Genomic DNA, 27,751 nt, shown 5'->3' with positions numbered 1-27,751 from the left:
TTGAATGACAACACATAAATTTTATAACATCGAGATGATGCAATCTTTTACGATTGCTAGGTAAGGTCATCTCAAGGACAAGAACGATATTCTAGATGGCGAGAATCCCCTTGAGCACTCACTTCTGTGACACTGCTCGTAAACAGAACAGCAACAAGCTCAAACAAAACAAGAGTCAATGTGCAAAATTTATGGAAGGTGTTTTTGATTGTTGACAAAATGACCAGCAAGTCATTCAAACCACGTTAAAACGACTGTTTTCATCTCAAGCCCGTAGATATCACATCACATTCATGGGTTAAAGTCTTAAAATGTGAGTACACAAAAATTGATGCCGAAATTCTGTTGGTATTTAACAAGTGACACGAATTTTCATGGATGGCAATTGGTGTGCATCTACTTTTTACTGTTGAATGACTAATCTTGAATCTTAAAAACATATCCAAAGCATTTCATGCACCTGCTCTTACGATAGTTGGAAGAGTGTGTATAATCTTCTAAATGTATGAAATATGCAAATTTGTTTCTAACATGCTACAGCTGACCGCTTTTAGGGACCGTCTCAGATTGTCGCAGAAGTTCAAGAAACGAAATTTCTTCGTTTAGATCAAAACCCCCTCCCCCCTCCCCCGAAAAGAAACTTCAAAAGTGCGAAATGTTTATGTCTGCCTGAGAGTACAATGTTGCATTTTGCTATAGCTACTAAAGACGTATCCCCCTTGCCACACAGTTACAACATTGAACAAACCGAGGCTTGGTCTGCAATGCCCTAATGCACTTGCAAATGCAGTAACATCCGAGTAATCGTCATACGGTTCAGGCGATTTACCCATATACGGATATACCTCACTTGTTAGAAACCCTGTCCAGTTCGTTCCAGTATGCATTCACTGTTTGATTGCGTTGTCGCAGACACTTGCTTTGATTCCTTATGGCAAATTTGGGCTTCGGTTATATCAGTCTGTTTACATGGTGGTTTTTCCTCACCAGGTTGACATATAGCTAGAGTCACTCCGGCGAGAAACTTCGACATGGGGGCCCAGGCGTGTTCAATCATATTATATGTAAAACGACTATGACCAGGTGCATAACAAGTGAGAATAAAGACATCTAGTTTAGAGCAGAAGCTTATAAATAGCACATTTAAAAATGATACTTTTTGTCTTTGTGTAATTTGGTGAATGAAATGTTTAGGATACAATGTTACTATCGGTAAATTGTGTTTGGGGAACGAACGAGATGGAAACAGTTACAAAGCTGTTGGCACGAGTGTGCATTTTTTTTCTTTAATTTAAAATAAACACACCAAAACTTGTGATCACAAAATAATAGTGCGAAAGTGAAGTTCACAAATTGAATGGAGGTCAAACCCCCCCCCCCCCTAAACGAATGAATTTCGCTTTTTGAACTTCTGCGACAATCTGAGACGGTCCCTTACTAGATTTAACTTTGTTGAATCATATTCAACGTACCGAAATAAACAGCATTTCACTCATTATACAAACAGCGAGATCACTAATTTCAAAACAATACGTTAGGCGTCAACGACAGTTTTACTGTAATGTCACAACTATTCATGTAAAACTTATAGAGAACGATGTTTATCGTGATGCATGAAATTAAACGTCGTTATTATTTAATTTTCCTGTTTAGAGAATAATAATTTTGGAGAATAATAATTTTGTGATAGTTTTCCCTTTTACCAACTATGATGCATTGATGTTTGATGCAATCTGCATTACCTTCGCAAATATTAAAAGTCTGCCGTAGCGTCGATACTTTGGGAATGGGCTCATTTTGATACTGTTTGACTAAATATATTTTTCATCGTCTTAGTTTGTGAAAAATGATTCCCTTTTCCTTACAGAGTTAACACAGGAATGATGGTCATTTTGAATTTCAAATAACGGTTAATTTATTGTAATTTGTACTTCTGGTAGCAATATTTGTGTGGCGACAACCGGTTTTTATTCCTTACTAAGAAAGAGAAAGGTTGCAATTTCTTTTTGGGAAACGTTTGAGCAGAATTTTATATTTTTGACTTTCGAGGCGCTTACTACCTTACAAGTCAATGTCTTCTTTGGAATAAGTCTGTTGCTGTAAAAAATGTGTTGCCCTTCCCCATCCCATTACGAAGCAAGAATCAACATTTGCTCGCGTGCATCGTCATAAAGGATTTATATCCACATAAAAGTGAAGCAAGCCGTCCTCTACGATCTCACGAAGGCCAAGGAAAACTACAAAGCACCATTTTGCACCATTTTGGACTGCAATATTTTAAAATGTCGCAATATGGATCTATCTGTCATGTAAAATTTAAGTGCTGAGAAAGTCCACATGTGTCAGTGCGATCTAAGTACCTGGACAGGAGCTGGATATTGAATGATAAACACATAAATTTTATAACATCGAGATGATGCAATCTTTTACGACTGCTAGGTAAGGTCATCTCAAGGACAAGAACGATATTCAATAAGGCGAGTGACACGAGTTAACATGGATGGCAATTAGTGTGCAATCTACTTTTAACTGTTGACTGACTAATCTTGAAGTCTTCAATATATCCAAGGAATACCATTCAGTTACTTGTACAGTAGTTGGTCTAGGTGTAAGAAGGGTTTGTAATATCACCAATATCTAAAACATATGCAAATTTATTACTTATATGCTACAGTTGACCGCTTTTATTAGGTTTTAACTTTTTTGAATCATATTCAACTTATCCAAATAAATTGCATTTCACTCTTTATAAAAACAGAGAGATCAGCAATTTCAAAAAAATAATAATTTAAGTGTCAATTTACAGTTTTTCAGCTATTCATGTTAAACATATTGAGAACAATGTTTACCGTAATGTATGAAATTCAACGTTATTATTATTTAATTTCCCAATGTGGTGGATAATTTTGTGAAGTTGATATTCGGCAAAGTATACCACCTGAAAAACCAATCCTCTTTCTTTCGAGATATCAAAAGACCGTTAAATATTTCTTCTAATTCTGCTAAATCATTCCAGGTACGTTCATAATATACGTAATATAAATTGAAGTGGCGGTCAGCTTCCTTCGAACTCATTGTGGTAGGGTCGGAACGTTATGACAGCGGATCAATTAGTACAGGATTAATTATAATTGCTTGCACAATCATTAATGCCATGGGCAGCATTATTAGGGATATGTCAGGATATGGGCAAACAGACACAAACAAACAAACTTACATGTGAAAACAAACTAATGAAAAGAAACTCACATGCGAAAAACGTAAAATTAAAATACACTTTTAAATTTCAATGGGACATACAAACTAATTTGAAACTACTGAACACATTGTGAGGAAGAAATTTGCAGGATAAGCCACTTCAAAATGATTGTTTTATCCTAACATTAAATCACCACAGCTGCGACACACAAACTGGTTACTGGTTAAGCAGGCATGTCGTTCAATTAATGCGTTCAATTAATGGAAGCACCAAAGGCTGTAGTATCATGAGTTCGGCAAAAACAGCATGGAAAAATTAACAAGTGTGTCAATTAATAGGCGACAAGTAGATGCAAAGCGCTCAAAATTGGGAACTTCCTAAACCAGACTATATTTTTCAACAAACTTTTATGTACAATATGGAATCCTAAAAGGTGTTAAAGTAATAAATAGCCTAAATGCCACACATTTTGCGATGGCATTGCTTATCGACAGTTGTTTGGTACTTCGAGTGTGTCATATCGGAGATACATTAACATAATTCTTAACAATCTGAAAATGACATCTTCAGTATAATTTAACGCCATTGTTTTGTCAGGTTGAACACACATTTGAAAACATTGTCCCCAAAATTATTTATGTTCCGTGATGGTTTTAAGGCAATATACATTTACAAAAAGTATTTCTCTGGTATAAATTTTGGAGGTTTTATTCAAAATTACTGTCGACATACCTGCTAAAAACATTAGGGGATCATCATGTCCATCGCTTTTAAGCACAATCTTCCATTCCCTCACATGACTACTGGGACAACACAATGTCTGTGGCACCAAAATGCCCTCATTGCCTAATCACTGGATGGGAGGGTTGCATAGGAAACTGAATTAGAAAGAAATATCACGAAGTCATACAAATTATAAATATTGAGACACGACACCGGACATTTCGTGGAGCCGTGCAATACCTGGATGGGAGGGTTGCACAGGAAATTGAATGACAAAGAGATATCGCGATTTCACATAAATTCTAGATACTAAGATACGACACCGGACGTTTCGTGGAGCCATACCATATGTCTGTGATACGTGCCTATCCGGACCTCCGGCGATAAGGCAGACGTTAAATCAAATATAAGGCGGCAGAACTTGCGTTGTTCTTCACATTCGCTGAGTGAACCAGGTAAGTGAAAAACTGTTTCCTCTCTTCGCAAATAAAATGTAATTTCTATGTTACGGCATACGTCGGTGACAATCTCCCAAGAGATGCGTTTGCAGGGAGAATGCCGATTCTGTTCGCTGGTATTACGGAGTTCCAATGACGGATCGCTAAAATCGTCTAGAACGTGGTACGAACGTTTAAACTGTGGATTTCCGTACTTGTTGCTTTGGGCTGTAAAAAGATGTTACAGCTTTTGAGAAGTATTAGTACTTTTTGCGTTAGCATTATTTCTAGTTTCTTAAAACCTATAGATCAGTTCAACATATTTTCCGCTGTGAACAATTTAACGACATGTTCACGATTTTGTTGAATTTGTTTTGACCCGTTAACATCTTTTTGTCAAGTCTGTCGTGAACCGCTGTTAAATGATCTTCCGTTTTCTCAACAGATCACTGTCTCAAAATGCGTCTCTTTCTTCTCGCCCTCTTGGTCGCCGCTGTTTCAGCAGCCGACTTCTACACTTCATCTACCGCTATTCCCAACTCGTACATCGTCAAACTGAAGGTAAGATATATAATTTCCGTTCATTTCAATGTTGTATTATTGTTATTGAATGCAATCGAGATGGTCTCAATCAGTGTCATTGTAAATCGAGGACATCATCAACAACCTATCACGAGATATTTTTCGTTAGTAAAGCAATTGATGTTTTTCGATGACACAGCTTTATATAATTTTGAATCTTACATCCGAAACCTTCTAAAAGTGTATGCAACATCAAATACCTATCATACTATAGCTTTTCAACATTTATATATCTTTCTTACCTGCAGAGTAACGCAAAAGCCTTTGCTAGAAATGCTCCCGCTGGCGTTACTATCACTAAGAGCTGGTCCAAGGTGTTGAACGCCGTCGCTGTTGAAACCAATGACATCAAGCAAGTGAGTATCCTAAAAATACTTGTAGTACACATTCCGAAACGATTGCGACCTTTTGTAGAGTTTTGGTGGTTGCAACAGTACTTGAACATGAACACTGCATAACTTTTGTTAGTTTTGAAGACGAAAACAAGCACGTAAGATGTTTTTGTTCACAAATTGATCGATTCGACGCACAAAATATGGAAACGTACCAAGTTGTGCCACCAGTTAGCAGAATATTTATTTGATTCCAAAATGAGGTTTTCCTTAAAAGTCGTTGAAAATTATTTCTCAGTTACGCCGGAACAAATTACTTAATTGGGAAAATATAAAATAATTACTGTCACAGAAACGTAAATATTGAGGTTACAATATGAAGAAACATCCGTAATTACCCAGTACAGATGGGTTACAAAGAACATGACTCTTAAACGATTACATACATTTCGTATATGCTTGATTATTTTTTTCAGCTTCTCGCTCGTGATGATGTTGAATATGTTCAAGAAGACTCCATTGTGACTGCTATGTTTGACAATACATTGGACCGTATTGCCCGTGCTCGTCCAGCAAGAGCTGCAGCTGGTGAGTGAGTTTGCGCATTTTGAAATGATTCTGCGCATGTGCTTTAAACTGGGAAGTAGAATATTCTGCATGGCAATGGTGTTTCTATTCCTTTGGGACGCTGCAAAACGTAATATATATCTATTTATCTGACTTTCCTGACGGCAATTTGACGGCAAAAGTTGCCCTAAACAATCTACGCCCAGTCTGAACGATCAATACCTACGATATTCATATCGATTTTACTTTCTCAGCAAGATCATAGTTTACGTTTCAAATGTCCAGCAGTGATGCAAAGAACAGATAAGTTGGCTTTGATGATTAGGAACAAGACAAAAGAATTTCATAAATAAATTAATCGTAATAAAAATCGCATGATGTTTAAATTGTCCCTCTCATTCGTTATAGCCAGTGGAAGTACCGTTTTCGTCGTGGACTCTGGTATTCGTTACTCTCATGTTGAGTTCGGAGGTCGTGCTTCTCCCTTCTTCGATTTCGAGGGTGGAAATGTAAGTGAAGTCATACTTGAATCATAAAAGGTTATTCAGTACAAGTATAATGCAAACCCAAATCCATTACAGTACTCTACCTTTACTTTCACCTAAACAACAACAGTGACATCAAAAGAGTACACTTTAGTCAGCTCTTAATAACACTCATACATAGTAACATGTCGTCCTAGTCACGTATGGAACTCTTACCATTTCCATATCATTTCAGCTACTTTCAAACCATTGGATACACTGTTACGGGAAGCTATACTTTTCAAAGATGTGACCACCATTGCACACTCTATACGCACGAAGTACGGTTGGTTTATCAATGAAGGTAGTTCGCGCCTCGAAATCGATAAATTTAAACTTTTGATCAAGATTTCCAAAGCAAACTTTCAACCATTCTCTTTCGAAATCCAGAATAAAAATCGGGGGGTCACCAAGCAAAGTTTTGTATTAGAGAAACGAGTCGCCCGTCATTTACCGATATTTGAAATTCAAAATGGCCACCATCCTTGTGTTTTTTCCATGGGGATAAAATGAAATTCCCCATTTTCATCAACCTAAGCAAGTGAAAACTCTATTTACTCCATAAGTTTCGAAGTGAGGCTCCGCAAGTTGTTGTTCAAAAGAAATTTAAAAGGTTGGAGAGTCCGAATATCTGTCCCATAGCGCGTACTACCTTAATAGCAAGTATCATATATTCTTTATCTTCTAGGGCGGTGACTGCAATGGCCACGGTACACACGTTGCTGGCACTGCTGGTGGTTCTGGTGCTGCACTCAGCAGCGTCCGTGTTCTCGGCTGTAACGGAGCTGGATCCACATCAAACATCTGTGACGGTGAGGCGTCGATCGTCCAGTTCTTGATCAAAGCAAAATGATAGCAACGTCTTACAATTTATTACGATACACATTTACTCCAGTCTACATGTTTACATGGTTGTTCCCTGCATTCAACAACTTATAGTGAATGGTATTGGTTTCGCTTATCATAAATAGGCCGATTTATCTCCTTTCACTTTCGCTCAATTATTTTTTTTCCTGAGCGCTTGACTCGATTCGATTAAGGTAGCTTGCGTTAGTAAAACTTAAATTTTCGCTCACACTTTCCCAAAGCAAACTTTCAAAATCAAGAATAAAACTCGGGGAGTCACCATAGATTTTTGGGTACTAGAGAAACAAATAATCCGATATTTACCGATATTTGACATTCAAAATGGCCGCCGTCACTGTGTAATCTCTATGGATAAAACATAATTCCCCATTTTCACAAAACTAAGGCAGTGAAAATTTATTTACTCTGTAAGCTTCAAAATGATTCCTCACAAAGTGGCTGGCAAAAAGGATAATGTTAAAGTTTGAGATTCGAATATCTGTCCTCGAGGTGCATTTCTACATTCAAGAAATCAAGATCACGGCATATGTTCTTTAGACAGTGGCCGTTGTACCGGTAGTGCAAAACTTTTAAAAGTTTCTTTCTTTTATTCAATCAAATCTTCACCGTGATGACTAAGCAGTATGTCAATCAATGAATCCCACATTTATAAGTCGATGTCAAATATAAAGTGAGAGCTAAGTATACTGTAGCTATCTATACCAAACATGGCGTAACATAAACTCAAAATACATAAAAACCAAGGATTGGCCCTATTTTAGTTTCCTGTACACATTGTAATCTATGATGCAGTAGTGAAAATCCCTTCAATGAATATTCAATTTTAGTTTTTCTAAGCTCAAAGACAATGTTGTGATGATATAAACTGGACTAGATAAAGAACCCGTTCTGCATTTCAGGTCTCGAAGCTGTTATGAACGGTGGTAGTAGAGGCGACGTTGTTAACCTGTCCCTCGGTGGTTCCGCTAGCTCTGCTCTTGATGCTTGCGTTAGAAGCGTTGCCAACGCTGGATTTCAAGCTGTTGTCGCTGCTGGCAACAATGGAGGCAATGCCTGTAATTACTCCCCTGCCCGTGTTGCTGAGGTGAGATGTTATTTAATTCCTCAAAAATTGCATATCTGGCAAAGGATGTAGACACTTAGCTTTGATATGTCGTGACCCCTTCTTGTGTGAGTTTACGTTCAGTTTGGATTTTATATTGGCAAACTGGTTCCGCAGAACAGAAAAGTCTCAAACTTTTCTAAAGGAATATTTCAATCATTCACTTTTAAAATCGAGAATAACAATCCGAAGTCACCATGCAAATTTTGGTACTAGAGAAATAAATTTCAAAAGATTTACCGATATTTGCTATTCCAAATGCCCGCCAAGCCTGTTTTAACTCTATGGAGAAAAATAAAATTTCGATTTTCGTAAAACCAAGTCGTGAAAATTTTTCTCACGCCAAGGGATTTAAAATGAGCCCTTACACATTGTAGATCACAAAAGATTGTAAAAGTTTGACAATCAGAGTAACTGTGCCCGAGGCACATTCTACCTTCAAGAAAGGGCGTTCCTTGTTTGCCATGCTGAGCTAGCGCTATTGAAGTATTTACGGGACAATTTTGGCACAGTGTTGGATCCAAAGTGAAATGTACTAGGTACAGACATGTTCTAACTTATTGCATACTGAATTCAATATTTCAATTTGCACACCAGGCAACCACCGTCGGAGCCGAAGACGCTTCCTTCTCCAACACTGGTCCATGTGTTGACACTTATGCTCCTGGTACCAACATCAGAAGTGCCAGCAACGACTGCGATACCTGCTATGAGACCATGAGTGGAACATCCATGGCTGCTGCTGCAGTATCTAGTAGGTTTTCTTTTTGCAATAATCTGAATCAAAATGGTTTCGTCTTATGTATAGGGTAAATACTGCGATCTGTGTCTTCGAAATCATGTCTATGACTCCTTGTTTGGTAGGGATTGATGCCTACCAAAGGTTGGTGTCAGGGAAGGAATTTGGCTGTTGAATCTGATAACAATATCACGAGAAGTTTGAACTATAAAGCATCGTATTTCTAACATATACCCTACACTATTTCTTTTTCTTTAAATAGGCGACCTTGCATAAAACTTGATGGTTTACGCAGGATGAAATTCAATAATTGAGGTAAGTTGTCGATTATGCGAACGACTCAACAACCAAACACAACATATAAAAAGATTTTAGTTTTCACACATATTCTTATACAGAAAGAACAGCAAAGTAGTCACATGACATTTATCTTTGGTAAATTCGCAGCTTGCAATCACATCATGACATGCATTTGTTCGGTCCTTCTTTCCGCATTTTCATATAAACTGCCAAAAAAAGCCTAGCGCTAATCTTCTATGCATAATTGTTTTTTACTGCAAATCGCTGTCTGTCCTGTCTTCCACAAACACAATTAAATGAAGCATGTAATGTTTATCTCGTTACAGGTCAATCAATTGACTTCGTCAATTTCCAGCTTCAAGCTTCCTTTCATGGTTTTGAAATGTAACTTGAAAGAACTGATGAAATAAATTTCATAACAGCACTTTCAATCCTTCTTTGTGTGATTCTGTTTTCTGGAATGTGATTTCTCTGGTTATGGCAATGATAAAATATTAAAAATGACTGATTAACCCTAATTGAAGGACATACGTAAAATTCAATTCAACTGAAATTGCCACCTTGAAAATGATGAGGTGTTATAATGAGGGGTTTGTAAGCAATGGCACTGTAAGCCGACATGATGTACAAAGAACATCTGCTGTTGTCCTTATTAGGATGACTCTGCATTGTCATAGAAACGCTCCCTGTCACCGCATCTATGAATCTGTCAACATCTGTTGATTAAACTGAGTGGAAGCACGCAAAACACAATGAATGATGTTTCGGTTGCCAGCATGGCAGTCTGAGATATCATTCTGCAGTCAAGATTTTCAGTACGACGTCCTACTGCGTTCTTCACAAGCAACGTCCAACCACAGCAACTGTCCAACTTGAAATAGTTCGAATGTACTTGATATTCTCTAATTTTGAGTATGTCCACACATGGTAAATGAGTCGTGTTAGCCATATTTCACAGGCGGTAAATCGTACAGATGGCATGCTTGCTTCTGCCAGGCCTCCCAACTGAAACTATGTGATTAGCTTCTACTGCTACATGTAACGGGATTTCTTTAATGAATGGAAGCTAGTTGAGAGGTTCGGTGTATGAGGGTAACTGCAGTGTTCAAGTGAACTAGTGAATTTGCTATTCGGATGGCAAAGTAAAGATATCCATGTCTCTATCTATGGTAGCCAATAATTGTTCTTTGCGCGGGTGGCCTTGCTAAACGAGTGCGCCATCACATGGCATTAGGGCATATTCATCTTTTAGATGACCAAGGAATTATAATTCTTGTTGAGATGACAACATGTAAAGGACCATATAAGTTTGCTGGATGACGATTGAATACCAAACACTGAATTCGTTTGTCTCTGGAATAAAATGCAGAATCCAAAATCCTGAGTGCATGATCCTTACTCCATTATATTACCTTCTTTAGCTGAGCCCATACGCATCAGACTACAATGACACGAGGTTCGTGTTCCCTATAGTGAGTTTATTTGATCTGCCACCCTGTTGGCTTGAAATTCAGGGAAATGTGTGGTTGAATATATGCATATTTCAGTGCTGTGGTCCAAGTAGACTTGTTCAAAATGACAACGGCCTATATCTTATGTGAAGGTACGTCAACAGTGATTGGTGCTTGTTTTCCTATAAAGTACATTAGCTCTGATAGGATCTTATGCCGGTGTCGAACTAGCTTTAAATTATACTATGTCAATCCATACCAGAAAACGAAATGTATGATTGTTGCATCATGCCCCGAAAATCAAGCTTTTATATGAGTGAATGCCATTTCCTCATGTAATTAATGAAACTCCAACTGTCAATGTTTCTGGTCACACACTTCTAGGTGTGTAAATATACCTTAAGTTGGGATGATCACATTAACAGGTTATTTAAGAACTTGATTATGAAAATCGGAATCGTGCGAAATCTGCGCCCTTTCACTCTTTCACTCATAGAAATGTGCTACTGTTGGTTTACAATGCATTATTTCTTTTTCAGTCGATTATTGTTGCGCTGTCTGGGTTAACACTTAATCTCCAAAAATTGCATGAACTCTAGAAAAGGGCTGTCAGGGTTATTTTAGGGGTTGATACAACTTTTTCTTCTCGTATTTTTTTCACCAGTCTTCACTTTTTGCCAATTTATTTTCGCATTACTTATTTCATTGCTCAAATTATTTTTACAACTCTAAATAATGTCGCTGCTTATGTAATGAATTCTGCCCTCCTTCAGACAAACACCAGTGACAGTGATTAATATTCTCCCACATTTAGAACGGCGCGCAATGGTCAGAGATCTTTCCTTTATCAAGCAGCTAATATTTGGAATACGATTTCCTCTTACTTTCGTAGCTGTTAAATTGTGCTATCCTTTGAATATGCATTACGAAATTATCTGTATAAAAATTCATTAACGGGGGCGTCGTCTTAATTTGATTGTGTATTTTGAAATCTTTGACGACCTTTTAGTTTCGCATACTTATTTGATTATTTATCTATTTATTTTAAAGTGCTCCGAGGAATTAATACTAATAATAGTAATAATTCCATCAATATCTATAGAAGCAATCATGTCATTAACACACCAAATGTTTTTGAAAGCAACTATGTTTGAACTGAGCGTGAAGTAATAGTATTCTTCTAAACTGCGAGAACAAACTCGCCTTTTAAACATAGCGCCAAAGTCGCCATAGCACGGGTGACGGTATTCAGGAGTATTAATTTGGTGGGAGTTTAGCACAAAGGCATGGATAAGTTGCAATGCAAGCACATTAAAGGTACAAAGTCGCTCATTTTTGACATTATTTTGGTGATTTTAATTTCATTTGGAATATTATTGATGTTGTTGTGCTAACTGAAGTATGCTTAATCACTAGTTGTTATGGTGCAACTCACTCGAAGCAGAACATTACAAATATTTTACAAGAAACTTTATTTTTGGTGCAGTAAACCTTGGTACGTGACAAACTTTGGTCATTTTGATGCTCCCCTGAGTAATATGTAACAGATAAATTAGAATTTTGATAAAATTATTAATATGTAGCCCGCATGAATGAAAAGGTGACGAGTTTTGGTCATTTGGTAACTAAACTTCTGTATCAAATTTGACTGAAATCCATGTAGCCGTTCGTTATATATTGTTATACCAGACAAACTGCCAGAGAAATGGAGTCTGTTACGTCCGATATTGGGACTATTATTCACTTAAAATTAAAAGTGAATTCACACAGCATTGCGAATTGAAAATCATTGATAAATACCTTTTTATATGTGACTTCATAAATATGCACGCGTCATGCAGCAAAATCTAAACAATTGTTGCTATTTTGAAAGTCAATGAATAAGCCATAGAGACCAGGTGTGAAACTCGTTTGGTCCTTGTTTTCATGGACTACCATCGTACGGGGGCGCTATGCTCAATTTTAAGCTTTGAGGTTTGGGGGTGCCGGGTAGATTACCATAATGCATTGCAATGTGCTGTCGTAGCTGGCATTATATACAATTTTAACCTTGATTACCCAAAATGCATTGCAATGCGCCATGACGTCCTATGCCTTTAATATTCACTGATAGTGGTCTCTAGTTTCCTTGCAAAAATATTTGGTAGCAGATATGTGCAGTTTGTATTTTTATTTGAGGGGAGATGGTTGACTTGTGAAATTAGAAAGGAGAGGAAAGTCTGTGGTTGAATACAAGGTTTATTGTATTATATAAAGACAAAGGTTTGTATAATAAATGCTAAAATTACAAAACTGATCTGCCTAGCAACACGTAAAAGGGCAGTCCATAACGTAAGCTTTTAAATGTTTTGTCAAATTTCAAGTATTTTACACATCCATGATCCATATGTTTTCTAAAGCTGAACAGTAAATTGCTGAATGAGCATTCAAATCAAAACCTCCACAAATAAGGGGTAATTCGCATTAACATACTGAAAATCTCCTGTCTGTAGACCACAAGGGGGCCAGGGAGGTAAAAAAACAAACAAACAAACGAATAAATAAATAACCAAATAAACAAAATATAACAAACATACAAACAAGCATACAAATACAAAAATAAATTATAAACACACACACACACACACACACACACACACACACACACACAGCTACTGTCCTTTTAATATCATTTTATTTTCAAATTCAAAATACTATGGATGCAGACACACAGTGCACAGTAACAGCAGCAGCAACATGTGTATTTCCATCCTTTGTCTGGATATTTTTTCCAAGAGAAGGCTGAGTATGAATCAATGATTCCAAAGAACGAATTTCCTCAATAAGCTTTTGTTTTGAATGTTTAAAGTGATGAACTCGTTCAACACTGTACTGCTGACTTAATTCTTTAATCTTTTGTTTTGCTATATCCCACCAAGACTAAAGAGAAGAAAATCTATCCATTTCATTACGCCAACCTTCCCAGAATTCCTTAATTAAAGTACAGTAATTTTCATCATTAAGAAGACTAGTATTGAGACCCCAGACACGATTTTTGTTGACACACGTATTCATAGCTAAAACAAGAGAAACAAGAGAGTGGTCATATAAATCAGTAGGAGAATTAATAGACACAGATTTAATTTTCGAAGTCAACCTCTTGTTAATGAAGAAAGTATTAATGCGACTTTTTGCTCTCCTCTCTGCCACGTAAAATTTTGAGACTGTTTATGAAAATAACGCCAGGCATCAGAAAGCTTACAACGATGGACAAGCGAAGAAAATACTTGCGAAGACTGTAATGTTAGGACTAGCAACGTTTTAACTAGAGCGTCAAAATGATTATTTTCCAGACAAGAAGACTTCAAATGTGGTTCAATATGAGACGATCTGTCTAAATCAGGAACAAGATTACAATTAAAGTCTCCCCTATGACAATATTTTCATTGTCAAGATCAATATCAAGGAGAAATTTACGAAGACTTTGAAAGAAAATACAAGGATCATCTCCACTGGAAGGAACATAAATGTTGAGTAAATGAAAGAAACTGTCATCCATCTTAATATGCAAATGCAGTAAACGATCCCGGACGACACTTTTAACAGAAACAACATCAACATTATTATTTCGCGGAAACAGCACTGCAACCCCAGCAGAGTTACTCGTACCGTGAGAGAAGTAAATACACAGTTTCTTGTAAAAAATAAAAATCAGCGTAATGATTGGACTTCAGCGAAGACAAAATGTTGTACCGTTTTAAAGAATCATGACAACCATTTACGTTCCAAGAAATGAAACTTGCCATCACTAGACAAGCAAAAACAAGAACGATTTTAGTTCCCATGTTTACTAATAGCCAAGCTTTTACATTGCCTAACATGTTGTTGCAACTTTGTCACAAGTTTGTGGATACGAACTCTTTTTTGACTAGTGACAAGGTCTGACCTGCGTCTACGTTTCTTTTCTTAATCTTCAAAGGATGCATGAGTCGGCCATGTATATCGGCGACTATTTTCAAACGATGTTCCACCGTCGTACACACAGCCAAGCTTACGTTTCTGATATGGCAGCAGCCAAAGCACGTAAAATGCAATAACTCAACGATGACGTTAGGAATTACATAAACACAACCTTGGTTGATGAGTGGAACGCCGAGAGTGAATTTAGGTAAAGAACAAGAAACGATTTTTAAGGAAGGGAAAGTATATGTCCATCATCAAAACTCTGTGATAATGGGGCTTTAAGGTGGCATTGCACATAACTCGGCGAATTTCGCTTGAAATCACTTTTTTGCAAAGCTCCATTCAGTTGTCATTAATTTGTTAACCCAAGATTAAAATATTGGTTGCGTTCACCTTTTAGTGTGACAAGCAGTCAAAATTTGGCAGAGAAAGAAGTATAAATTTATTCCAACTCCACTCTGGTTAGGTCAAATTTGTGAAAAATTTAAATTATGTTCTAAACACATTGTAGGAATCAGTAAACTTATTATGTATTGGAATTTGGAATTGACACAAGTATTTTGTCTTTTTGTCTTCTTCGTCGAATGAAAATTCAGTTGAAAATGTGGGAGACTGGAAGTGTATCAGACTAATTCATACACAGTGACTTGCATGGTGCAGATTCATTTCAAAGAAAACTTATATCAAAGTCATGAGGGCGCTATACAGAATCTTACCTAGACCGGGCAATGTTTTGTAGATGCATGTAGTAGTGGATATTAATAGAGTGGGCATTCGTGAAATGTAACATTTTGAAATGATAAGGGAGAAGAGCTGTGTTACGGACGTCTTGTATTTTGTCAAAATGTGAAAAAACCCTTCATTGATTTCTATACACGCAATATGACATGAAACTGGTCCAATAATCATTTCCATTCAACATAATACATTACCAGGTCCACGGGACATTTGAGATTTACAAATTTAAGTAGGACCATCCTGAACCACTGATAGTTAGTGGTGGTACCAGGTGTCCGGAATGGGTAAGCGTACCCTGCTAGCATGCTACACCCGTCAGGATTGGTCCCAAAATTGTCTAAATATTGTATGAAGTGAATGTTACTTTCGGATATGCTGCCAGAACTGAATCCAAACAAACTCTTATATACCTTGTCATCACATTCAACGACGCCTGTGTACATGAAACTCGCTGCTAAAGTCACCATTTTACTTGAAGTGTAGCTCCTCGAAGCGTACCACGCAGATATGTGTAACACGATTGGACCTAATTTGGGATAATTTAATATTCATATTTTTTCAAATTTCTCTAAAGTGTTAGATGCCCTATAGCTGAATGTTGCAACATTACAAATTACTTATTAAAACAAGTGTATAACTTAAAAAGAAAAGCAGATGAGCCTACATTTGCAGATTAATCCGACATTACTTCACTATCAAATTATCCCAAATTATTTCCAATCATGTTGCACTGTATACTTATAAGGACTGGCCAGCACAAAGCATTCTTGCAAATCTGACGAACGAGGCGGCGACGATCCAGCCCTTAAACACTGTCATTGCAGGATAAAGCATGTACATTGCAATAAGTTATCAGTCGGTGTTGGCGCTCCATATACAAAACTTGCATGTCCAGTTAATGCGGGATCTCAAACAGAAGTAGGTCACACTCCAATCCTCTGCATTCAATAATATTACGCATGCGCAAATCTTGTTCCCGCGACTAAAATAGAGCTGGGTTTTAAACTGCCGGAGAAAGGATATATATTTATAACGTGTAAATATTGATATACAAGCACTATCTTTATTTCTACCTCCGTTTTGTGACGTGTCTGATTTTGTGTTTGATAACAGATATGGTAAGCACGCTCGGAGTTACTGACAGGTGAAAAACATAGTTACTATCAGTGTGTTTTGTTTGTATAATGATCAAACCTACGCTATGAAATCATGGCCCTAATTTGCACAGGAAAGTACACCACAAAGATGTCTTTTCACGGTTATTCCTTTTCTAATGGTGAAGAATGTGAAATATATGAAATGCCTATCTCAGTGTCATTAGGTTCGCAACACCCTTGTATCATCTTGGCTAAGCAGAGTGTTGCGCAATTAAAAAAAAATTGTGTGTTCTGAATTTTGATGTTTGTATTCTAAAATTTCATGTTTGTGTTCTAAAATTTTGTTTATGTTCATGAAGCCATTCTTACGTGTGTACATTTCATGCTTGGTTTCATGAAAGGTCATTTATGTGTTCATTTAAAAATTTATATGTACAAAAAATTCTTATGGTCTCTTCTCTCTTTAACATTGGGGGGCACTCTGGTGTTAGCGGCACGAGGCAGCCATATTGGCAACTATGCGTTTTACTCTCATGGTTCTGAAACCGTCAATGTACTATTGAAGAATGAGCAACACTGCTCAGCCAATTTCTAGGTGTAGTTGATGTAAGAAATCACTCACACGGGTACAATTAGCGTGTGCTTATGAGCACAGTCACAAATTTTCTAAAATTTGCTCTGCGCCTACGCATCACATAGATGTGTGTACATACGCCTAAGAAGAAGATTCTTCTAAGGCGTATGCAAGCTTACACACCTCTAAGGGGAGCGTAGGCGCAGAGCGGAATTTTAGAAAACTGGCGACTGTGTTATGAGTCGATAAATGATGTGTTTCTACTTCCTGTTTCTACCTACGCTTACATCTTGGTTGTCTTGTCTATAAAACTGATCAGTCACGGCGAGACACGGCTGTAATCTGCGTGTCAGTGCAGTGTCTATTCTGTACAGGCGTTCCACCACTAGGGAGGCCTATAGCCCGTAACACACAGCCCTGCGCCACGCAATGGTATCTCTATTCCAGCATAGAGAGACTCTGTTTAAATGTATTGAAGGGAAAGCAACTCAACACATCGTTCATATCTTAGTTATTTGCGTTCGGATCACGAGCTATTGTTGCTTTTGTGAAGTTTGGCATCGATAAGTGTATCGCTTACATTTCTGCTTCTTGTTATATGCTATTATTGGTTGCTTTTGGAACAGATTTTTTCTATTAGGGTTTGTTTGATTTTCTTAGTTTAATGTATGGAATGTATGTTATTATGAATACCAGAGTATTGTCCATGGTATTGTTTTTGTCTTTGTTCAAGTTACCTACGTATACTTCTTGTTTTATGTTCTGTTTCTTCATTAATGCTTTCTATTTCTCTCTTTTTGTATTGTCGGTCTTGCCGTTTTCTACTTAATTACAAGGTTGTATTTTTTCTCTGTGGTTAGTTGTCTCTTGTAAACTTTGTGTGATAACACTGGTTGACGAATTATTTTTTACGCTTCCTTGTTATGTAATCATTATGCGGCAGTCAATGTCAACCCCCACCCCTAACCTCGGGGCATAGTGGGGGATTTGGCAAATTAGTCTTATGAAATTTGTCAAATGCCCCACCCCTAGGGCAATACAATATGTAAAATCTCCACCTGAAACAAGTAAATCCCTGTTTCCCCCACCCCAATGGGTAGGGCATTCATGTATTCTGCGCTTGTCCGTGAAAGTGACCAGGGGGGTCAATATTAGGCAATTGCCCCAACCCCTCGGGCATAGTTTCATGGCAAGCACGGTCTAATCCTCCACATTTTCCCCTTAGCGCCCAAGGTGGGGTCCATCGAGATTACAGTAACTGCTGCATTAGTGTATAGAAATATCGTTCCACTTTGTTTATCTCTGGTTTGATTTGTACCTCACCGTTTTCTGATTGTGTTCTCAATGCCATGCCTTCGACATGGCTTCTGTTTTTGGAAAGGGTAATTCGGATAAATTTGAGGTTGCTGTTTGTATCACATTCAGTTTGATTTTTTTCTCGCGTGTGGCGAATTTTTAATGATTTACAATGTCCATTTTGTTCTGTTTCACTGTCATCTTATGTTGCCCTCCTATATTCATTTACCTAATGTGTGAAAATGTAGTGGATTATTTTTTGTAGTTGAGGCTAACCACAGTGTTGAAACGGTAACTTTTCTTTTGAGTGTGTGTTGACCTTTAAAGAGGTCAACTGCAGCAAAAGAATCACACAGTAAAACTATCAAGTCACAGCTCCTGCCATTTCGTCTTATAAAATCCAGCTGTCGCAATAGAGAGCACACCCTCACCTGGCTGCCTCGTGACGCTCACCCAGAGCGCCCTCAGTGTTAACAGGGAGCATGGACATACAAATTATTATTGAACATCTAAATTGGTCAACGAACACAAGAATGACCTTTCATGAACACAAGCATGACATGTTCACATATAAGAACGGCTTTATGAACACAAACATAGAATTATGGAACACCAATTAACGTGAATTTTTAGAATACAACTATGGTTTTATGAACGTAAACAAATTTTTGGAACACAGGCATGACATTTTAGAATACAAACATAAAAAATTTAGAACACGCAATATTTTTTTTAATTTGCAACACTTGGCTTGCCAACCGCTTGCCATACCCTTCTTTTGGTCATACTTATAAAGTGCTGCGACTGTTTTCATTATTCCCTGTAAATTAAAATTTTCCTTTTCCAAGTCCTTGTGTCAGAAAGAAGTAAACATATCTCTATTTTGGGTGTCTGAGGGTCATTCAGTAAAAAGTAGGACACATTTGATAAAACCGACCGTATGTTTATTTGTTTATTTACTTCCCCCTCCAGTAATTCCACAGGCAGAAAACGTATCTAATTTTCAGTGCGAAACAAGAACTGCCGTAGGAAGAGCCTTGTTATGTTTATATTATATATATATATATATATATATATATATATATATATATATATATATATATATATATATATATATATATATATCAGTAGCTTGGTGTCAATTCAGGCAATGTATAGTGCTCGATGCGTTTCCGCAGGGCATAGGTATTGCTAGACGTGGAACTTGTCTTGATTACTCTACAGACTGTTTAATGCGCTTGTATCACATTCAGTTTGCGCCAGAACAACAGCCTCGTTTGCATATACACCTGACCCTATATACATAGGTAGCAACGAGCCCGCCAACATCACTCCTGACGATTGCCAAGCCCATGAAACAGTCTGTAGAGTAATCAAGACAAGTTCCACGTCTAGCAATATGTCAACACTTTGCATCGCTGGTGGTCAGGTCAGCCACCACTAGACGCCCACGCATGAGCACTCAACATTGCTGCAATAATGAAGTGTTGGAGTTACAGTTCCTTACTTGTACTTTTGGTAATGAACATGGCGAATAACATTGTTATCGTTTGAGCCTCACTCGCAGAATCGCCTATTGTTCAGCTGACATTTCAAAAATGCTCGTTTCCGTAGAGAACAAAAATCTTCACATCTTTTTCTGATTTGTATACACGTCGAAATTAGCTTAGTAGTCGGGCATAAGTGTATCACATGTCGTCTTGTTTGCAAGTCACATATTCAGTAAGTTTAACGACAACGCTTAAAATCAAGTCCATATTGAATCTAAACTAAATTTTATTGCATCCATAGATGAAGTACTTTATAATGTCAAATAGAAGGACATGTGTGTTTCCGATAACCAGACCTATCAGCCGACCCTAGACATTTCTTAACATTTTCAAAAACATTCAATTAAATTCTATAACTTTTACCCTATTTTATGGGTCTCAGCCAAAAGAACGAAAAAATATATCCCCCACCTATTTACCCTAAATTTCGGCGGCAAGGTACTGGAAACACAATTGTTTAATTGCCCTGATGGAGAGGTTGTCACCTTATATGTTGGTCAAACTATGATTGAGTTTGCAACCAATAGGCTTCTTTGTCATACGAATTCACTATTTGCTGGATGTAATTGGTCCAGAAGTTTGAAACTGGTCTCTCTACCGACACATGTATGGTAGCTGTCCATATGTTGCGTTGAGAGTGAGATAATGATAATAAATTATGCAAAGAATACTGCCCATCTGAGCGCTGTTGCTGGAGTTGGCAACTTTCCAAACACGCACCCTTGTTTATGAAAGTTTGCTGTATCTTGAGGGTCTTTTGTAAACTTCGAGACAACACAGTAACACATCATAGATTTTGAAATACCGTTCGCGGTTTTGGAGCTTAGGACCATACTAGGTTCAACTTTGAATGAAACTGTGAGAAAGTGGAACACTAACTTTTTATGATCTTAAAGGGCCGATGGGTAATTTTTAATGAATTTTGACTATTTTTATTTTATTTTATTGTCACCTATTGTTACTTGCTCTACTCCCATATGTATATTTAGATACACAGTATTCAGCTCGGCAACTCGACCTGTACATGTGTAAACTTCATTGCTATTGTTGACGAGAACATTATGGTCCTGACTAGAATTTAAGCATTTTAAAGATGTATAAAAACTGTGTTGACAAATTAGTGTCTCAATATGCTTTCGGGAGTAGAATATAACAGACTTGTTGAAATTATAAAAATGCTGGGAAAAATCATCACTGACCCTCTAAGTTTGAGACATCTTTATCAAACATATGTTAAACCTAAAGTCAATGATTAATTTACAATTCTTTATACATGACGCCATTTTAAATATTATTTTGGTCTGTAAAGTCACACATTCTGCAGGCAACGGTCATATGTCTCTATGTGTAATTTACATTTTTCTACATTCGCCTTAAAATTGAAATCACAAAAATTGCCGGACATATTATATGCTCTTCAGCAACCGTTGCTAATTTCAATAATTTTGTATCATAATAGAAGATTGTTATTTAAGTATGCAAATCCGGTAAGCCGACTCATCCATAGGGCACAGTATACTCTACATTTGAGTAAATAAAATGTGTTTACCTACTTCCTGAACAACTTATCAGTTTCAAAGATATGTGGATTCCGATACCAGAAAAACTAGGGCAGCACTACAAATATTACTGATAACTTTGCCTGTTGAAACGGTAACTTTTCTTTTGAGTGTGTATTGGTCTTGAAAGAGCCCAACTGAAGCAAAATAATCACACAGTACAACTCTCTGGTTTCACAGCTCCTGCCATTTCGTCTTATAAAATCCAGCTGTTGCAATAGAGAGCACACCCTCACCTGGCTGCCTCGTGACGCTCACCCAGAGCGCCCCCAGTGTTAACAGGGAGAATGGACATACACATTATTTTTGAACATGTAAATTGGTCAACGAACACAAGAATGACCTTTCATGACCACAAGCATGAAATGTTCACATATAGGAAGTGCTTTATGAACAAAACATGAAATTTTAGAACACCAACATGAATTTTTAGAATACAACCATGGGTTTTTGAACATAAACATACATTTTTAGAACACAGACATGATATTTTAGAATACAAAACAAGAAAATGTAAAACACAAAAAATTTTCGTTAATTGCATCACTTGGCTTGCCATACCCTTCTTGTGGTTATAATTACTGATAAAGTGCTCCGACTGCTTTCATTATTCATTTTAATTTAAAATTTTCCTTTTTCTAAGTCCTTGTGTCAGAAAGAAGTAAACATATCTCTATTTTGGGCGTCTGGGGTCATTCAGTAAAAAGTAGGACACATTTGATAAAACAGACCGTATGTTTATTTGTTTATTTACTTCCCCTCCAGTAATTCCTCACGGAAACAACGTATCTAATTTTTAGTGTGAAACAAAAATTGCCGTAGGAAGAGCCTTGCTATGTTTCGATTATATATATATATACAAAGTTTGTAAAGATGTCAACACTTTGCATCGCTGGCGGTCAGGTCAGGCACCACTAGACGCCCACGCATGAGCACTGAACGTTGCTGCAGTACTGAAGTATTGGAGTTACAGTTCCACGCTTTCAGGCGCACACTTGTACTTTTGGTAATGAACGTGGCGAATAACATTGTTATCATTTGAGCCTCACTCGCAGAACCGCCAATTTTTCAGCTGCCATTTCGTAGAATGCACGTCTCTGTAGAGCACAAAAATCCTCACATCTCTTTCAGAAGTTTTAAACAGGTCCTCTACCGAAACATGTACGGTAGCTGCCCATATGCCGCTGTAAGAGTGAGATAATGCTAAAATTATTAAAATTATGCTGCTAGATATGGTAACTTTCCAAACACGCACCCTTGTTTATGAATTTTACTCTATCCGGTCGATCTTTTGTAGAATTCCTGACAACACAATTTTTAAATATTGTGCGCGGTTTTGGAGAACAGGACAATACTACGTTCAACTTTGAACGAAATTGTGAAAGTGGGATGCAACCTTTTTATATCACTTTAAACGGCGATAAAGAAATTTTAATGACTTTTTGACTTTGTCTATTTTTATGTTTATCGTCACCTATTGTCACATGTTCTACTCCCATAAGTATATTGAGATACACAGTATTCAGCTGGGCAACTCGAGCTATACATGTGTAGACTTCATTGCTACTGTTGACGAGTATATTCTGATCCTGACTAGAATTTAAAGCCCTTCTAGCTGTAACTCTTGAAATTTGTTGACCTGAAAATATCTTTCTATTTTGTCTGGTTTTCTTTAAAGTCTACGAATTTAAAAGATGTAGTCTTTTACTACTGAAAATCGGACAAGTGAATTTAAATTTTAACTGTTATTTTGATTTCTTGCCATTTTCAAAAACTGGTAATATTACAAAGACAACAAAGCATATGATGTCCCAGTGGAAAACATTCAGCACTATGCATTGTATTGGACTACTCTGTTGTTTCTGTGAAGATTCCAATGCATATATGCACTGCATACTGTGGTTTTGCTTTATTTGCATAAGGGAGCCATTTTATATTTGGGCAAACGTTTATTATTTATCTTGCTCAAAAGATAACATGTAGTCCCAGTGGACAGTTTATTCTACCTGAATAAACACCCCTCAGTGAGTTCATTCCCACGAACTAGTTTGGAAGTAAAATCACAAAAATAATGCTAAAAGATACAGCTATCGGGCCTTTAAGCATTTTAAAAGTATATAAATACTGTGTTGACAAGTTATTTTGTGTCTCAATATGCTTTGGGGTATATAAAAAATTATTGTTGAAATTATGAACATAGTGGGAAAAAAATCATCACTGACCCTGTAAGTTTTGAGACATCTTTATCAAATATATATTAAACCTAGAAACAATGATTACATTTACAATTCTTTATACACGACGCCATGTTTAGCTCACATGTTCACACACGCGAGCTAATGTTATAGGGATGTCTGTCTGTCTTTCTGTCTGTGTGTGTGTCTGTCTGTTAACAAGATAACTCAAAAACGCCTGAACAGATTCAAGTCAGATTTAGTAGACAGGGACCATACGCTACTTGCAAGAAATGAGTCGATTTTGGTTATTGTGGCTTGCATATTAATAAAGCTATGCAATATCATTTTTTTCATATAGTGATTTTCCTATTGAGACAGTAATATCAGTGTCGACATACAACAAGAAATGCTGCCAAAAATTTCATGAAACTTTTCACAGATGACAATCTCAGAACATTATGATGGTACCGTGAGTGTCATGTCAATTATATGCTCATTTACATTTGTATTTAGTTAAATAACTCTGAAATGCCTGCACCAAATTTGATAATACATGCAACAAATATTGATCTGATATATATCTGATTGTACTGAGAAGTGTTGGGCAGTGTCAAGTTAAGAAATGGCTGATTTGCGTATTTTATGAAGTTTTGTAATTAGTCATATAACTCTGAAATCACTGCACCAAATTTTATGAAAGCTGTTGCAAATACTGATCCGACAGATTACTAACTGTAATGTAAAGCATTCAGTGGTGTAAAGATAATGAAGAATTCACTTGCTTATTTAAGGAACTTTGTAATTAGGTATATAACTGTGAAATTACGGCACCCAATTCAGTGAAACCTGCTACAGATATTGATCTGATAAATATCTAATTGTACTGCGAAGCATTGGACAGTGTCAATTAAATAAATAGCTCATTTGTATATTCCATGAAGTTTTGTAATGAGTCATATAACTCCGAAATCACTGCACCAAATTTGCTGAAATCTGCTGCAGATACTGATCCGACAAAAATGTAATTGTGGTGTAAAGCATCTAGTGGTATGAAGTTAATTAAGGACTCATTTGCATATTTAATAAACTTTGAAATTAGGTATATAACTCTGAAATTACGGTATCCAATTCAGTGAAAACTGCTACAGATATTGATCTGATAAATATCAAATAGTGCTATGAAACATTGAGCAGCGTCAAGTCATTACGGGAAGGCTCCATTAGCTTTGGAATACCCTACTTCCCTAGAGGATCAATTTCACAGACCTGCCTTTCCTACAATGGCACTACAATAGCACTAGCTAGATTTGATAAACATAACAATGGAACTATCACACCTTTGGGATTAAAAGTCTTCTGTTTGTTACCCGAGTCGCTCAGGCAAGGACTCGGGTTTCATGTACCATGCAAGTTAATGCAGTCGTCCCCTAATGTTAAGGGTTCATTTGCATATTTAATGAACTTTGTAATTAGTGATATTATTCCAAAATTACAGCATTAAATTTGATGAAAGTGCTACAGATTTTGATCTGATAGATATCCCATTGTACTGAGAAGCATTGAGCAGTGTCAAGTTAATAAATAACTCATTTACATATTTTATGAAGTTTTGTATTTAGTCATGTAATGCTGAAATAAATGCACCAATGTTATGACATCTGCTGCAGATACTGACCCGATAGCTATCTGACTGTGTTGTAAAGCATTTAATAGTTTGAAGTTAATTAAGGGTTCACTTATATATTTAATAAACTTTGTAATTAGGTATATAACTCTGAAATTACGGCACTAAATTTGGTGATACCTGCTACAGATATTGTTCTTATAAATATCTAATTGTGCTATGAAAAATTGAACAGTACCAAGTTAATTAAGAGTTCATTTGTATATTCAACGAACTCTGTAATTATTGACATTACTCTAAAATTACAGCATTAAATGTAAAGAAACGTGCTATAAATGTTTATCTGATAGATATCTAATTATCCCATGAAGTATTGAGCAGTGTCAAGTCAATGAACAGCTTATTTACATATTATATAATTTTTTTGTAATAAGTGACTTAACTCTGAGAGTACTGTGCGAAAGTTGATTAAACCTGCTACATATAGTGATATAACAGATATCTTATTGTTCTATGAACAGTACTACTATTAATGAAACTGTTGTAAAACACGTGAGCACATTCAGTTCACATATGGTGAACATTATTGGGGTCGGACATTCTGCAGGCAACGGTCTTCCGTCTCTATGTGTAATTAAAATACATTAGTCTACATTCGCCTTAAATTGAAATCACAAATATTCGTATTGCCGGGCATACATATGCTCTTCAACAACCGTTGCTAATTTCAATACTTTTGTATCATAACATAGGATTGTTATTTAAGTTCGCAAATCCGCTTAAACGACTCATCCATAGGGCACCGTACACTCTACATTTGAGTCAACAAAATGTGTTTACCTCCTTCCTGAACAACGTCATTTTCAAAGATATGTGGATTCCGCTATCAGAAAAACTAGAACAGCACTTCAAACATTTACTGAGAATTTTGCTAGACCTCTGTATAGTAATCGAGTCTTTAATTTAGTATACTGACTTTGTCATCATGTAGTCTTAGAGAGACATAGATCCTGGATGTCTCACCTGCTGCCAGATAGAACAAATTGACAAAATATTTCCCGAAGAATTTCATTCTTACACAAATTTATTCATATACCTCTGAAAGTTTTCCATTTTACAATCTAGCTATGATGCATTGAAGTTTGATACAATTTGGCAAGCTACCGCCGAAAATGATAAAAATCATCCACTGCGTCGATACATTTCTTTCATGCGATTACAAGGTAGCTTTTTTCTTGAATGGGTCGTTCCATTATATTTGAAGACTACGACTTTGAAAAGACATTCACAGACTTCTACTTTAGTGTGTGATAAAACTAACATTTTTTTTTTAAGATCATCCTATTCTCGACCATGTTTTAGTGTTTTATGGAACATAACCGTATGACGTACATTCATGCCTCGGAGTCAGCCCTGTAAATCAACTTCTGTTTGCTTAAACAAATACTCAGTACTGTCTCTACACACGAGTACCCGACCAACAACAACACATCAGTAAATATGTTGAAATCAGTTAAACGCATACTTCTGTTTTGGATAAGTTGCTTCCATTTTCCCTGTGCCCATCATCTGTGGATACCAGTCGGTCCGGTGGATTTGTAATACCGTGTCCAAGCGCGACCTGCATTAGTCCATTAAGGCAGAATGCGATTAGAGGAACAGATACTCGAACTCTGAAACTTTTACAATACATTGTTTGGTCTACCACTCTGGGAATGGGCCTATTTTGACACTGTTTGACTAAAAATACTTTTCATTGTCTTAGTTTAAGAAAAATTATTTCGTTTTTCCTACAGATTTAACACAGGAACGGTGGTCATTTTGAATTTTAAACATCGGTTAATTTATGGTAAGTTGTACTTCTGGTACGAAACTTTGTACAGCGACCCTTGGTTTTCATATCTTACTTTGAAAAAGAAAGGTTGCCATTTCTTTTAGGGAAACGTTTGAGCAGAAGTTTGAGTGTTTTATTTTCGAGGTACTTACTGCCTTACAAGTCACTGTCTTTTTGGAACGTGTCCGATGCTGAAAGAAATGTGTTGCACCATTATGAAGCAAGAAAAAAGATTTGCTTGCTTGCGTTGTCATAACGGATTTCTATCCACATAAATGGGAAGCAAGCTGTCGTGTACAATCACACGGAAGTCAAGGAAAACTGCAAAGCACCATTTTGGACTACAGGATTTTAAAATGTCGCAATATGGATCTTTCTGTCATGTAAAATTCAGATGCTGAGAACGTCCACATGTGTCCGTGCGATCTAAGTATCTGGACAGGAGCTGGATATTGAATGATAAACACATAAATTTTATAACATCGAGATGATGCAATGTTTTACGACTGCTAGGTAAGGTCATCTCAAGGACAAGAA

General features: G+C 36.8%; 1 protein-coding gene across 2 annotated transcripts in view; it reads left to right on the top strand.

The window, feature by feature from the left end:
• Nucleotides 1-4,781: 4,781 nt before the first annotated feature.
• LOC139116867 (aqualysin-1-like) overlaps nt 4,782-27,751 on the top strand; it is a 31,808-nt gene continuing 8,838 nt past the window's right edge. The window contains exons 1-9 of one of the 2 annotated variants that reach the window (XM_070679601.1): nt 4,782-4,920; nt 5,190-5,297; nt 5,750-5,861; nt 6,249-6,349; nt 7,053-7,176; nt 8,131-8,315; nt 8,931-9,087; nt 9,335-9,387; nt 9,699-9,796. In XM_070679601.1, the coding sequence (XP_070535702.1) occupies nt 4,819-4,920; nt 5,190-5,297; nt 5,750-5,861; nt 6,249-6,349; nt 7,053-7,176; nt 8,131-8,315; nt 8,931-9,087; nt 9,335-9,348 (903 nt within the window). In that variant the 5' untranslated portion in view covers nt 4,782-4,818 and the 3' untranslated portion in view covers nt 9,349-9,387; nt 9,699-9,796. Of the gene's footprint in view, nt 4,921-5,189; nt 5,298-5,749; nt 5,862-6,248; nt 6,350-7,052; nt 7,177-8,130; nt 8,316-8,930; nt 9,088-9,334; nt 9,388-9,698; nt 9,797-27,751 lie in introns of those variants that run through there. The other variant, XM_070679608.1, reaches the window with a different exon arrangement.

The sequence above is a fragment of the Ptychodera flava genome, chromosome 2, assembly GCF_041260155.1.
Source record: "Ptychodera flava strain L36383 chromosome 2, AS_Pfla_20210202, whole genome shotgun sequence".
In the NCBI taxonomy this organism is placed as follows: Eukaryota; Metazoa; Hemichordata; class Enteropneusta; family Ptychoderidae; genus Ptychodera; species Ptychodera flava.
This window is presented reverse-complemented; position numbering and strand designations above follow the sequence as displayed.